The sequence below is a fragment of the Trichosurus vulpecula genome, chromosome 8 (assembly GCF_011100635.1).
Source record: "Trichosurus vulpecula isolate mTriVul1 chromosome 8, mTriVul1.pri, whole genome shotgun sequence".
Lineage (NCBI taxonomy): Eukaryota > Metazoa > Chordata > Mammalia > Diprotodontia > Phalangeridae > Trichosurus > Trichosurus vulpecula.
The window spans coordinates 117,211,643-117,227,845 of record NC_050580.1 but is presented as its reverse complement, the minus strand read 5'-3'; the positions used below and the strand labels follow the sequence as shown (position 1 = coordinate 117,227,845).

The window sequence follows — 16,203 nt, the reverse complement described above, 5'->3', positions numbered from 1 at the left end:
AGGAAAACAGAGATTATGTGACTTGCTCAAGGTCACACAGCTAGGAAGTAGTATGTTTGTTTAGGAAAACCTGTCCTTTTATTAGAACTAGGCTGAGCCTGGCTTGGCAAGAAGTACTGCAATACTTACAGCTTTGTCACAGCAAGCTTTGCTCAGAAATACAGGGATAATTTTTAGCTGTTTCACCAAGTCAATTTAGTAGGAAATGAAAGATTCTCTAAAGAAACAATGCAAGAAGGGCTTGATGAAGAGTAGAGAAATTGAATTTTGAAAGTGTACTGGCCAGAGAGCCAAGAGACCTTGGTTCTAGTTCCTGTTCTATCACTATGCCACACTGGGCAACTCACTTAGCTCCCTAGTTGCTTAAATAAGGAGTTTGACCTAGATGATGTTCAGTCCTAAATATTTCATGATTTTGGGTCTGGAGGTATAGACGCTTATACTCTCAATACGAGAAATCAGAAACATTGTTTGGTAAGTCCTGGAGAAAGACTGAATAAAAAGAAAGTTCACAGAAGGTGTGGTTGTCAGTCAGTTAGTAAACAATTATTAAACATCTACTATATACCAGATACTATCCTAAGAGACAGGAATACAAAGTAAGGCAAAAGACAGTCTCTGTGAGGAGCTCACAGTTGAATGGGGGAGAAAATATGCAAACACCTATGTACAAAGGAGCTATGAACAGGATATATAGGAAGTGATCAGCAGAGGGAAGGCTCTAAGAGAGAGTGGGAAAGGCTTTCTGTAGAGGGTGGTTTATCTGGGACCTGAAGGAAACCAGGGAAGCCAAGAGGCTAACTTGTTCCAGGCACAGCAAGGAGGCCAGTGTCACTGGATTGAAGAGAACCTGGGGAAGAGGCATAGAAGATATAAGAAGACTAGAAAGGGGGTGGGGGGAAGAAATAGGTTACAAAAGGCTTTGAATGCCAGAGGATTTTATCTTTGATCCTGGAAGGGAGAATAAGCAGCAGGCTCCTGTGACAATTCAGGCCTGAATGGCAGCAGGATCAGGAGAGAAGGTGGAGCATCGGAGAGATGCGGCAAAGGTGAAATAAACATGTCTTAGCAATAGATTGGACATAGGGGTTGTGGGATGAGAGACGGTGAGGAGTCCAAATGACACAATGTTGACAGTCTAGGAAACAGGGTTGGGGAGGTGGTGGTATCCTCAATAGTAATAGGGAAGTTTGGAAGGGAGGCGGTCTTGGGGGAAAAGATAACGAGTTTAGTTTCAGATATGTTGAGTTTAAGATGTCTATAAGACATGCTGTTCAAGATATCTAATAGACAGAGATGCAACAGGGAGGTCAGCAAAGTGGTTTAGGGTTGAATAAGTAGACTTGAGATTAATCTGCATGGAGATAATTGGTTGCATGAGAGCTGATAAAATCATCAAGTGAAATGGTAACAGAAGAGGAGGAGAAGAGAGCCTAGGACAGATCCTAAAATTCCTTAATTGCATCCATCCAGATGGTCCCTTCTGTTTAATTGCTTTGTATTTATTCTTTCGATATTTGTTCTGTATATACTTATATGGGATATGTTCCTACTGTCTCCCCTGTTAGAACATAAGCTTTTTGTAGGGAGGGACAATTTCCTTCTTTGTAGTAGTATGCTTAGAGCACAGTGCCTGGCACATAATAAACACTTAATAAAGCATGTTGACTGAATAGTGGTATGCCTCATTCCCAAAAGGAATGGGGAGAAGAGGAGAAACTGAACAGACAATTGCTAGCTTAGTCATTATTCAATTGTATAATCTTGGGTTAGTCATAACTTCCTACTCTCCTGCTGCTGAATGGAGCCATAGGAACTTCGTAATCCAGTCACTGACACTGTCACTTTTTACTTTCCCTCACCCCACACAGACATATGCATTTATCCTAGCTAATCTCAAGAAGGCTCTCAATACAACAAGGATTTCCTTTCATTTTACTCTGATTTTCTTTTCCACTTAAGGACAGTGGCTGTTCCAAACCCTTTCTTCTCTCCTCAAGCCTACCATGGTACCTTCTCCTCGCTACCCTTTCAGATGATGGCCTAAATTAGACTCAGACCAATATCCCACATTTTATACCAAGATAAGCTCCAAAGAGACGTAACTTAGGCAGAAAAGATTACATCATAAATAAATCAGGGAAAAAAAATAAATACATTAGGGAAATATGGGGAAAAGAACCTACCTATCAGATCTATAGATAGGAGAAAAACTCATGACTAAATAAGAGACAGAGATCATAGACAATCAAATGGATAATTTTAATTACATAAAATTAAAAAAATCTGCACAAATCCAGTAAAGATTAAAAGGGACACAATTACCTGAGGAGGGGAAAAAACACTGCAACAAGTTTTTCTGATAAAGGTCTCATTTCCAAAGTATTTAAGGAATGGATTCAAATTTATAGGAATGAGAGTCATTCACTAATTGATAAATAGACTAAGGTATGAACAAAAACTTCTGAAGGAAGAAATCTAGGCTACTATGGCCATATGAAAAAATGCTCTTATCACTAATATTTAAAGAAGGGCAAATAAAAGTAATTCCAAGAATCTACCTCAATCTGATTGGTAAAAACGACAAAAAAGGAAAATGGTAGATGATGAAGGTGCTGTGGGAAAACAGGCAAATTGATGCACTGTTGGGGAACCTGTGAATGGGTATAACCATTCTGGAAAGCAATTTGGAATCATACAGGAAAAGCTGCTAAACAGTACATGACCTTCAACCCAGCCAAACCATTGCTAGCCTATATTCAAAGAAATCAAAGAAGCAGGAAAGGATCTTATATGTACAAAAATATTTACAGCAGCTATTTTTGTGGTGGCAAAAGTTGGAAATTAAAGGGAGGCCAATCAATTGAGGAATGGCTAAATAAATTGTGGTATAGGAATGTGATGGAGTATTATTTGTGCTGTAAGAAATGAGGAAATAAATGATTTAACGAAAGAGAAAAAGACTTACATGAACTAATACAGAATAAAATAGCACCAGAAGAACAATTTATATAACAACAACTCTATCGACAGAGGGCACAGGGTAAGTTGAATATGAAGGGATGATATCTAAAAAAAATTAAATAAAACTAAGAGATGAGAGAGGAATATATTGAGAGAGGGAGAAAGGGAGAGATAGAATGGGGGAAATTATCTCTTCCTGGCTTTGACGACAACTCCCTACCTATTATACCACCTAGCCTTTCACCTGTCACTGTAAAAAATAAAAAATTTCACATGAATCAATGGGAACAATGAAGCTACTATAATGTTAACATCAATCAGGTAGTGTAAGTTAATTAAATAACATGAGTAAATTGTTTACTCAATAGAAATAAAAGAATATACACAATTTATCAGAAACCTTAGTACAGCATATGGGGCACCTGGGGGAGCATCTCAGACATCACAACGTACTATTCTTTGTGACTAACCTTCTGTTTAGACAAATAACAGGTTCTGACCATTGGCAATAAATGAAGCAATTTTAAAAAGTTACACTGAAGCTGCTTGCAGTTATTGAGGTAACCAGAAAATGAAACCAAAAACATTTCCACATGCCTTGATTGTGTTACAAGCAGAATTCTGAGTCTACCACAGCTGACTTTCCCTTTAATTTGGAGGCTGTGACTTTAATGAAACAGGAAACATTTTAACTTTTGTGTGTCTTGCAGGACATTTTATTCAGCCAAAAGTGAAGTGTATCGTAATCCTGCAGGCTTCCTCAGATGTAATTTAAGCATGGGGAGGATCAACTTGTATACCTACTCCCATTTTCTATAAAACTTGGATTTGTCTCTTTGGCTTCTCTTTATAATCTGCTCTTTGTAACCAGTAAGAAATGCAATGCTACCATGGGTTGTTTTTCTTGATACTGTTAAATCATTAATCTTAAAAAAAAATCATCTTAGAAGAGCGCATCATACATAGTTACAAATGGAGGGAGTAAGAAAATATGATGATCAAATGGCTGCCCACGTTCATATGTTTTGGAAAGGTAAACGGGCTTCTCACACTTTCACAAGCCATGTGGTAACTTCACTTTCATCTTTTTTCCCCTTCCAGAGCCCTGGGATGGCAGTGAGCAGGTGCACTGCAGACAGCATGGGTTGTAACATATGTAAACTCTTGGGTGCATCCAATGACTTGCTTTGCTGACTGGTCACTAGGTAACATGACAGTACACTAGGGAGGGGAGGGAGAGATGCCACTGTGGTTATACATGCACATATTACCAGAGGGTGATGTAAATGCCACGGCCACAATTAGCTTTTAAAGAACACTATGTTAGCACCGCTTCAAAAGGTTAATAGGAGAAAAGCTTTAAAATATCGAAGAGCTACTTATAAGCACACTGCCTTTCCCCACTAAAGGTTGGAGGATGAACAACTAAAATGGCAAGTGGAATATGAAAAAGGCTGTGCAGACAGCCTTGAAATCAATACTTTAGAAAAAAAGAGAGGAAGGAAAGTAGTGGCTGAGTCAGAAAACCTGCTGTTAGTGGGGAGTAGTGGAAAGAGCACTAGACTGGAAGTCAATAAGACCCGAGTAGAGATTTTGCCAATGGGCCTCAGTTTCTTCACCTGTATAATGGAGATACTGGATTCTACAATGTCTAAGGCCTCTTCTAGTTCTATTGTCTATGACCATATGATCTCCAAGTCCTTCCATCTCTAAATACCATGATTCTTAATATATAAAGTCATGATACTAACAAAAAAACTACCACTTTTTACATTGATGGGGTAAAATGGATTATTTCATCAAATTCTGGCAAATCAGAATTAGAGACTACCACCTGAAGCTTGAGAGGTACATTTAAAGCAAATAAAAGAACATACTGTTCTGATAACCACATCATTGTCACCATCATCATCACAACTGGCATTTATACAGCACTTTACAGGACAGCTGGTTGACACAGAGAACAGAGTGCCAGGCCCAGAGTCAGGAAGACTCATCTCCTTGAGCTCAAATCTGGCCTCGGACACTTAGTAGCTGTGTGACCCTGGGCAAGTCACTTCACCCAGTTTGCCTCAGTTTCCTCATCTGTAAAATGAGCTGGAGAAGGAAATGGCAAAGCGCTCCAGGATCTGCCAAGAAAACCCCACACAGGGTCAGGAAGAGTCGGACACGACTAAAGACAAGTGAACAACAACATCGGCACTTTACGGTTTGCAAAGCATTTTATGTATGTTATCTCATTTGATCCTCATAACAACCTTTCCAGGCAGGTGCTATTAGTATCCCAGTTACAGGCGAGGAAACTGAGACTGCAAGAGGTTAAGTGACTAGCACAGGGTCATACAGCTACCAAGTATCTATGGCAGGATTTGAATGCAGGTCCTGATTCCAAATCCCAGCATTCTGTTCTCTAGCCACCTAGCTGCCCCCATAGCACAGAATATATTTATGAATCATACCATGATAAGAGTTGTTCCAGACTTCAAGTACACATATATTTTAAAAGAGATTGGGTTAGACTGGATTTAGACCTGGAAAGAGAACTTCAGTGCCATCTACCTCAACCCCTTCATTGCATAGATGAAGAACTGAGGCCCAGAGAAGTTGACATGCCTAAGATCACACTGGGAGGAAGTGGTAAAGCTGGGATCTGAACCCACATGATACAGAGATCTACAACGGATCTAAAGAAAAACAGAAGTTTATGTGACAGTTACAATACTTGAGATTGATGTCAAGGAGGATAGTTATATCCTTGCCTTTGAAAAATTTAAATTTAATTTTTTTCCAATGAAAATCTACTCTTTCTCCCTTCCTCTCTATTGAGAAAGAAGGAAAAACAACTCTCCCGTCACAAACAGGTATAGTCGAGCCAAACAAATTCCTGCACTTGTCATGTCTCAATCTGCACTGTGACTGGGTCGCAGGTTTTATCATGAGTCCTCTGGAATCACTATACCCTTCTTTAAGTAACCAGATTGGCGGGTCTAGCAATACAGAATGCAGAAAAGTTATTAGCAGCAGCAATCAGAAAAACATGAAATGTCTGAATATTCTTCCCCTTTTGACTGGACAGAGCCTACCAACCTTTAAGGCTTAAAGGTAAGACCCATCTTTTTTCCATTACTACTTACTGGAGTTAATCTGAATTGCTACCACCACTTCTATCATAATTTTATAAAGCCTGATTCAGACTTCAGTCATCTACCCCCGGATTAAAGTCGTCCCTTTTGTTACTCTTTCTATCTGGCAGTAGGTATGCATGTGACAAGGTCATGCACTACCAATATCAGCTGGGCATTTGCGTCTGAGAAAGAAATTTTCACCTGTCATTGAGAACCAATCAAATTTTAAAATTTTCTATCCAACTACCCAGGACTGACAAAAGCCACAGCAGGGGCAGGCAGAAGCCATGGTGGCCTAAGGCCACCAGAGCGGGGTTTCTAAAACATAAGCCTCCTTGCTCAAAAGCAACCATCTGGGGGAAAAAAGGAGCAGGACTTGACAGAAAACAACCCTGACAAGACTAGAATGTCATAGGAAACGTGGGCTAGATTTTAACTTGAAAATAAAATCCTGTCTTTATGGTAGTCACCAGGGTTGACCCAGAGGGTGGGACAAATATGAAGTGAAAGCTGGACAGGAATGTTTTCTCTTGGTAAAGAGGGCGTGGGGCTTCTATGGTGTATATATGTATGCATATAATTTAGAACTCTGGGGAAAATGATCTGGACTATAGCACTATAGGTGGGAAAGGAGGGATTTGGAATTAATAATAATAATAATGAAGATGATGAGCAGAGTTTGCATTTGAACAGAGCTTTAAGACTGGCAAAGCGCTTCTCATATGAAGTTCTCTCATTTGATGCCCACAGCAGTTCTATGAGGTTGATGCTCTGTATTTTCATTTTATAGAAGACACCCCTTTGGGGCATCAAGAGAAATTACAGGGAGTGATAGGTGGTCAGGCAGGCAGATGCTGCTTTTTTTCTCTCTGACATTTTCCCTGTTTCCTCTGTTCCCCTCTTCACCCCATGCCCTATTGTCCTTTGGCATTCCCTCCTCCCCACCCTCCTTTTCTCTGCTATCTCTCCCTCACTTACCTTCCTTTCCATGTTTTTTTCCTCCCTTTTAAAGTTTTTCTTTCCATCTTAATTTCCCTCTATCTTGCTTGTTTCCTTAACTACAGACTATGGAAATGAAGCATATTTCAAATTGTATGCTGTGTTATTAAATCAACTTTTATGGCTCACGTTCTTAATTTTAAAAGGGAAATAGAATATCTCATGATATTCTCTTATTAGAAAAAAAAACCAGCTACAGTTATTTGTGATATTTTTTTCCTAATGTGTATCTCTCAATACTTTCAATAGCTATGCCGATGGTTTAAAAAAAAGGGGGGGGGGGTTTCCAACTCCGTGTACAGAATGAGAAATAAGAAAGTCATATTCTTTACCCTGGGCAGACCAGTACTATCCTAGTACTCCAATTTCTTACATTTTTATTTATCTTAGAGCACCAATGCAGGGTTCTATTCACAATGTGAGCTATAAAAATAAAATTATAAATAAAAGCATAACATGTGTTAGGTAAATTAATCACTAAACCCGAATTTTCCTTCAAGCTTTTTAACACAGACTGGATGTAATGTAAAATCAAAGACAATAAAAACCCACTAGGATGATCATTACCTCTATACTAAACACCTCCTTCCCTCCCCTCCCCCCCCCCCCACCATGGTACCCCATCACAGGTAACAACAGTGAGCCACAGTCTGCCACAGTCACTTGATATGGCTGAGACTGTAAGCTCAGCTCTCCAGTGCCATTCTATTTCCTCCCAGCCACCTGGCTGAACTTAGCGTGGGCTGTTAAAGTGTAGAACTGCTGCAGAGGCTACAAGCACCACACTGTCAACAGCAGGCTCACTCACAGTCACAAACTGACCGAGTTGGGAGCAACTTTAATAAATGCCTGGTACGATCACTTCCTTTCGCAGATGAGAGAACTCGTCCTCAGAGTGGCCGAGTGGTGCAGCCGAGATGCTACAGCTGCTGAATGCAGGGTTTTTATGCATCCAAGTGCCCTTTCCACTGTGCCACACCGATTGCTAGTCCTGAAGCCAGTGTACTTGATGGGAAGATAAGTTCTTTTCTTTTAAAAATAAAAATGTTAATTTTCATTAAAACAGTTAAACAAAATATTCAGTCAAGTAGCACTTATTAAGCCCCTATTTACTATGTGGCAAGCACTGTGCTAAACTCTGCAGGTAAAAAAAAGGCAAAAGACAGTCCCTGCCCTCAAGGGACTTAACAATCTAATATTAACAGTACAGAAAGATACACATAAAGAGTAACACTTGAAGAAAAAACAACTACACACTTAGTCTGGAACCTGTTCCACTACTGTGGAAAATAATAATTGTTATCCATCATCACTTACAGAATCACAGATTTTCATGGCTGGAAAGAACCTCAGGGGCCATCTAGTCCAAGCTACGCCTGAGTTGACCAACATTTTGCTTTAAGACCGCTGGTGGGACCCCGCTTCATCCCAAGATAATCCACGTCACTTTGGACTCATCTCTAAGTGTTAGGGAATTTTTCCTTAATGTTTTATCTGGTCTTTCTCTTAAGAGGGTGCTGAGGAAAAGAAGGAAGTCACTTTCCCCAATATTGAAAGAAAGTCAAAAGTCTTGAAAGCCAAGAAATTAAGTGTTAAAGGCTGCCCCTAATCACAAAAATAAGAAAACCCAAACATCCCCCGCCTTATGGAGACCCAAGACACTTTGACTTCACAAGCAGCCAGGGAAAAGTACTCTTAAGAATAACAAGATCACTGTGTGATCATCGAGTTTCACAGAATTCAACACCCTGGTATTCATCAGAGACATTAATGTGTTGGCATCATCAGACAAAGCAGGCCACAAAGAAGCTGTATGAGATGTATGGAGAGAAGATGGAGAGAAGAAAGCCTGGGTCCAACTTTCCTCAGATTATGATCCTTTTACTATTGTCAACTAAATTGGAATCATCTGAGTTGCCTCTAGCTAGCCTGTTCAACATTACAATAAAGTCTGCCACTATTAAAAACAAACACTTAAAATCTGATCTTGGTGTTATGCACCAATTGGCTAGAATGCTATATCACTTGGAATCTTTACCTTGCACTCAGATTCCTCTCACAGCTGGTATACATTGTAAGGATGTCAGCTCAAGAGTCAAAATGCCTTCATTTGCTTTTGCCAGTTCTAGAGCTTTCCTTGACCTCACTGTCCCCCATTCCCACAGTCTCTTTCACAAGTATGTGCTATTTCAATCTCTTCCTCACTCAACTATGAGAGGCAGAATTGTATGGGGATGGTAAAAAAGAGAAAAAGAAAGTATCTTTTCTCTAGCAATCATTTTCTAGGAGTTATTCCTCTTTTACAGTGCAGGAAAAAAAGAGGGAAACTATACTAACATAAGCATATATTTATATCAGCTGCAGCCAGTGACTGTCTCTTTCCAATCACAAGACAGTAATTTTCCACTTTTCTCTTTAAACAATAAGGGACATCAAGTCTCCCAAAACAGCTATGACTTGCTGAAAATTAGCATGTGATGTTTTTCCTTGGCAGCTGGATTTACCCCTAGCTACCTACAAATTTATAGTCTGTTTTCTGAAAGACAATATATCTAATTATTTTGTTGTAACTTTACTAATACAAGTTTTCCCAAGTTTATCTGAATTCTTTTTATTTATCTCTACTTATGGTACAGAAATACATTCATATACCATAATTTATTCAATCATTCCTCAACTGATGGGCACCCACTTTTTTCAAGTATTTTGCTATTGCAGAAAAGTACTGCTATAAATATTTTTATATATTTATACCAACCTTTTCCTCTATCTCTGACCTCCTTGGAATATAAGTATATGCATAGTAGTGACATTAAGCAGGAAAAGATTTCGTATGATTTAGCATAAAGCATAATTCCAAACTGCTTTACAGAATGACTGGCCCAATTCACAGTTCCACTAACAATGTATGAGTATCCCTGTCTTCTCACATCCTCTCTAACATTTGGCATTTTTGTCTTTTGTTTTCTTTTTCAGTATAGTCCTCTGTCCCCTTCTGTGCTACTCCATCACCATCACCACTAAACTGGAAGATGGCCACTCAGGAATGGCTACTATTTTGCATTTTTTTGTTTGTTTGTTTCATGCATTATCCAGACCAAAAATTTCATTAGGAGTGGTCAGCCTACTATAATAGGCCTCTCCACTGGTAGCTAGGCAGGCCCACAGACTATAGTTGTTGAAGCTTTTCCAGCATGGTATAACTTGCTTGAATTTAGCTCTACCAGCATGGCCTCAGAGAACTTAGGATTACCTCTACAATGAGGTAGTTGAATATAGATTAGGAATTTGTGATCTTTATTGATAATATAATGAAAATTACTAAAATGGAATCATTAGCATTCTTTTTGGAAAAATGTTTCATTTTTCTTTTTTGCCTTTGGATAAAAAAAAAAAATCCAAATTAATGCCCATTTTTTTAAAAAGAAAAAAAAATGCCCGAAATGTTTTCTCCTTTTCTTCAACACTAAAGCCCATTGGCTTGCTAATTACAAATACAGTAACTTTTGTTGCCTGTCTTTGCCCTTAGAGTCCCCTGATGACATTATATTCCAAGAGTAAAGAGCTAAAATCCAAGATCCTTTGGAAAATCAGCCCAACAGGATGGAAAAGAATAGCATATGTAGTCCATTCTATTTCTTTCAGTTGTGTCTTCCTAGAGTATATTATTTTTTAAAAACTTTTTCATTTATTAATGAAATGCTAAAAATGTCCTCTTTTCAAGAAAAGTTCCTTGAAACCAAGTTTAATTAGAAAAAAAAAAGTTGATTCCCAGAAATCACCCAGCTTTTTCATTGAACTAGACTTCCTTTTTGCAAATCTAAAAATCACCTCCAGTGGAAAATAGGGGAATTCCTCTGTAGCCTGAAAATTTTAATTTGATTTAAAAAAAACTTATTTCTAATAATAATAGCATGTAGTATAACCAGAAAAGTAAAAGGTAACAATACAGAACTTATACAGAAGTCACCCTGTGTTGTCAATGACCATACGCAGCAATTCTTAATAAGCTAAAGTGACATATAGTACATAGCATGAAGTTCTATGTGACCAAAACACATTGCCATTTGGCCTATTAGAAAATGAGTCAATTTGATTTTAGCAATATCTTCCTTCCGCCTCATATGGCACCTCTATAGGAAGCCCAGCCCCCAAAGAGAAAAAATAAATATTAAGCTGTTTTGTTCTTACCTCCCAATGGCTAAACACCAACTGTGGGCTGGCGAGGCCACTTGTCCTCTTCCTTATTTCATCAGCAAATCCAAAACTTTCAGCTACTGGAAGCACAGCTTTGATAATGAACATGTCCGTCCCTTCTTTCATTTCTTCCTGCAACACTCGACCTTCTCTCTTTGACAGGACAGCATAGACCCGACCTGCAAAATCATAAGTCTTTTTAACTGGCTGAACTTATCACAACTTTTTAGCCGCAAAGAAACATATACTTAAGAATGTCCATTATAATGATCTGCCCTAATGTGTAGCTTTGTCAAATGTCATCTCCTACGATCTGTGTCTTCTGAAAGGCCTTCATAGCATTAACTTGCCTATACTAAAGTCCTGGGATATTGATCACATGGTTCTAATTATTGGAGGCATCTGGAGTACCAACCTTTCTGAGCCAAAGAAAAAAGGGCATATTTATTTATATATTTTTCTTTAATCCACTCTCCTAAAAAGTATGAGCATGAGAGATTATTAGCCCTGGAAAATTGACACTTTGTAAGTTATTTATGTCCCCTAACAATTCTTGTCACATAGAAATCAAACAAGTTTTTCTGGTCAAAGCTTTTCCTATTTATTATCATTATCTCATATACTTGGAAAGCAATAAAAGTATCTTCACATACATGAGTATTTATGTAGAAAGTATATTTTTATCCCAGAAGGGTGGTTAATGCTTATTATCCATAGTAAATAGTATGGATAAACGAAATTCATACACAATCTTAAAGACTCATTTTGGCCAAAACTTCAATTTTGGTCACTTCTTTTGTGTAACTTTTGATGAGACACGGCAACAAAGAACAAATCAGGCTAGCCTCACTTGCTCTTCCTGACCCTGCCTGCCCCCTGGTGGTGGTGTTAATGAAATTACTAAACAAGGAATAGAAAGGACTAAGAAAAATAAAGGAGAGATAAGCCACAAACAAGTGACAGGTTAAGAGCGGATGATTCCTCAAGAAACTTGCTGTCATTGATCGCTATTCTCTTCAACATTTTCCATTTTTCTAGCTCTAATGCCTTTTTCTTACCTTTCAAATATATTCAGGGAATATTCCCTATCTTAGAAATTATTTCTTTTTATCTCATTGCCCCTTCCAGTTTTCCCCCACCCAAAAAACTTATCAAAGGAATGATCTATCCAGGATGTTAATTTATTCCCTCTTCATCACCCTAAAGTCTATTTTCCATTCTCAACACTACTGAAAATGTTCTTTTGAAGTTTACTAATAACTCCCTTATTGCCAAGTAGGCCAATTTGCCTTCATACAGTTTTTTTCTAGGTCCTAATTCTCCTTGACTTCTTTGTGCCAGTTAAAACTGTTGACCACAGCCTCCTTCTTGAAACTTTCTCCTCTCTTGTCTTCTTGGTCATCAACCACATTAACCCGGTTTTCCTTCAATCCTTCCAAAAGATTTCTGATGCTTCCTTTTTCTCTCTGCCTAACTTTTAACTGCAGGCTTTAACCAAAACTCAGTCCTTTGTCCTCTCTGGTAGACTTAAGCTTTAAGTAGCCTATGTTTTGTGTATTTGATTGCTATTTGTCTTCCATATTTCTACCTCCAGCTCTGATTCGATCTCCAAGCCCTTCTATTACCAAGACATTCTCACTTGGATATCCTACCTTCACTTTAAAATTAATATGCTCAAAATTTAATTTATATTCCCTATAAATCTAATTTTACCTTTCAAATTTCTAATTCCTATCAATACTAACACTGCCCTCTCAATAACTCAGAAAAAATTTTGAAATCACCTTTGACTTTCCCCAGGTTCATTGCTCCTCTCTTTCCATCCTTCCTGAAATTATCCTAACTCAGGCTGCCCTCATTGTTTCTGGTCTCACCAGCATCCCAACCTCTAGCTTCTCCTAGTTTCAATCTATTCTTTACTACTGACAGAATTATTTTCATAAAACGCAATTTCATCACATTATTCAATCAAGAATACCCTACAGATACTCCTTCCTTATGCAGTCCGATTACTCTTTCTAACAAGGTCTTTCATGGTGGGTCCCATCTTAACTAATTTTATCTCTAGTTTCCTTAAACTCCTAACTACTCAATTCTTCAGCCTACTCACTTCCCATGACCAACTCCTTCCTCCTACCTCACCCACACACAAAGACAGTCATAGCCTTGATCTTGTAATCATCCACAAATGTACTGCTTCCAAGTTCAAGAATTCTGAAATCCTCTTCTCCAACCACAATCTACTGGCTTTCCACATCTCCCTCTGCCTTCGTTTACATAACTCCACCCTTTATCCTCACTGTGACCAATCCCTTGGCCCCTCACTTCCTTCCCAGGCTACTTCCTCTATACTTAGCCACTCTCCTCTTTACCCTTTGCTGAACTGATTCAATTCTACATTGTCCACTTCCCTTGAGTCCTTAGCCCTTTATCAAACTGGATGCCTAGCAGACATCTTCAACGCAACACATTCAAAGTGAAATTCATCATCTTTCTCCCTAAAATCTCCCATCCCCTATCTTCCCTATTACTGTAGAGGGTGACATCAAGCTCCCAGTTCCTCAAGTTTGCAACCGAGGAGACATCCTCGACTCTCCTCTTTCACCTCCTAACTCCATCCAATCTTTTGCCAAGGTCTGTCGTTTTCTCCTTTGCAACAACTTTTTTTTTTTTTACCATAACAACAATATTGTAAAAATGAACAGTTTTGAAAGACTTTAGAATTCTGATCAATGCAGTGGCCAGCCATAATTCTTGATGATGAAAAATGCTCCTCCTCCTACCCCCGCCCAACACAGAGGTGGGGACTCACAGTGCAGATGGAGATAGAATACCTTTTGGACATGAGCAGTGGGGGAATTTATTTTGATTGGCTATTCAGATTTGTTACAAAGGTTTTGTTTTGCTGCTTCTACTTTTTTTCCCCAGTGGGCATGGGGGTAGAGAAGAAAATAGATAATCTGATCACTGGGGAAAAAGTAAAAAAAACTTTAAAAGACCAAGGCCAAGGGTATAAATTAGGTTTATGAACTGTCTTGAATTGGTTATAGTGTAGGGTACTGTCACAAGTTCCAAATAACCAGGATAAGGCAAAGAACTCATATTTCCAAGGAAACAAAAATGCTGAAGGGCAAAAGGCTAATCGATTGTGACAAGACCCAGGACAATGTTGGGGCCCATCTCTCAGACAGAGAAGAAGCCATGAGTCTTGTATCACTGCTGATAGTAGCTATGGAGTCTTCTCATTATGCTCCGTACATCCAGCAACTGTAGAATCAGATTTTCACAGGCACAATGTTTCCTAGAAAGGGAAACTCACATTGTTCTATTTAAAGTAGTTCATATATGGGACTACCACTTGAATGTGCCAATGGACATGGATTAAAATTGGACCACACTGAAGTAAGGGAATGCATTCAGAGACACCAGGTAAACTCCTTGTGGGCAGTTACTGAGATGCTCCAAAGATTCTTGTTGACCCAGCAATGGCTTGCCAAATGTCTGGTTTCCTTTTCATGCTTCTCTTCATTCTTGTTTTTGAAAGTCAAATTTTCTATTCAGCTCTGTTCTTTTCACTGAGAAAGCTTGAAAGTCCATATTTCGCCTTGGAGCATGATACTCAGTTTTGCTGGGTAGGTGATTCTTGGTTTTAATCCTAGCTCTATTGACTTCTGGAATACCATTTTCCAAGCCCTTTGATCCCTTAATATAGAAGCTGCTAGATCTTGTATTATTCTGATTGTGTTTCCACAATACTCAAATTGTTTCTTTCTGGCTGCTTGCAGTATTTTCTCCTTGATCTGGGAGCTCTGAAATTTGGCAACAATGTTCTTAGGAGTTTTCTTTTTGGGATCTTTTTGAGGAGGTGATTGGTGGATTCTTTCAATTTCTATTTTACCCTCTGGCTCTAGGATATCAAGGCAGTTCTCCTTGATAATTTCTTGAAAGATATCTAGGCTTTTTTTTTTTTTTGATCATGGCTTTCAGGTAGTCCGATAATTTTTAAATTATCTCTCCTGGATCTATTTTCCAGGTCAGTGGTTTTTCCAAGGAGATATTTCACATTGTCTTCCACTTTTTCATTCCTTTGGTTCTGTTTTATAATGTCTTGATTTCTCATAAAGTCACTAGCTTCCACTTGCTCTAATCTAATTTTTAAGGTAGTATTTTCTTCAGTGGTCTTTTGGACCTCCTTTTCCATTTGGCTAATTCTGCCTTTCAAGGCATTCTTCTCCTCATTGGCTTTTTGGAGCTCTTTTGCCATTTGAGTTAGTCTATTTTTTAAGGTGTTATTTTCTTCAGCATTGTTTCGGGTTTCCTTTAGCAAGTCAATGACTTGTTTTTCATGGTTTTCTCACATCACTCTCATTTCTCTTTCCATTTTTTCCTCTACTTCTCTAACTTGCTTTTCCAAATCCTTTTTGAGCTCTTCCATGACCTGAAACCAGTTCATGTTTTTCTTGGAGGCTTTTGATGTAGGCTCTTTGACTTTGTTGACTTCTTCTGGCTGTATGTTTTAGTCTTCTTTGTCACCAAAGAAAGATTCCAAAATCTGAGTCTGAATCTGAGTCCGTTTTTGCTGCCTGGCCATGTTCCTAGCCAACTACTTGAACCTTGAGTTTTTCAGTGGGGTATGACTGCTTGTAGAGTAGAGAGTACTTTGTCCCAAGCTTGAGGGGCTGTGCTGTTGTTTTCAGAGTTATTTCTACACAGCAAGCTCTGCCACACCAGGGCTCCTCTTCCCCCACGAACTGCCAACTTGGACCCTCAACTCAGATCTTAAGCAGGCTCTGCATTCCTGCTCTGATCTGCCACTTAATTCCTCCCACCAGGTGGGCCTGGGGCCAGAAGCAACTGCAGCTGTAGTTCTATCCTCAGAGCTGCACCACCTCCACTGCCCCTGGGGGCGGTGGCCAAA

At 38.9% G+C, this 16,203-nt stretch overlaps 1 protein-coding gene across 2 annotated transcripts in view; it reads right to left on the bottom strand.

Moving 5' to 3' along the window:
- The window catches only part of EFL1 (elongation factor like GTPase 1), a 218,837-nt gene that overhangs the window by 17,769 nt on the left and 184,865 nt on the right, over positions 1–16,203 (bottom strand). For both annotated transcript variants that reach the window (XM_036735929.1, XM_036735928.1), the window contains one exon: positions 11,280–11,464. In XM_036735929.1, the coding sequence (XP_036591824.1) occupies positions 11,280–11,464 (185 nt within the window). The remainder of the gene's footprint in view (positions 1–11,279; positions 11,465–16,203) is intronic.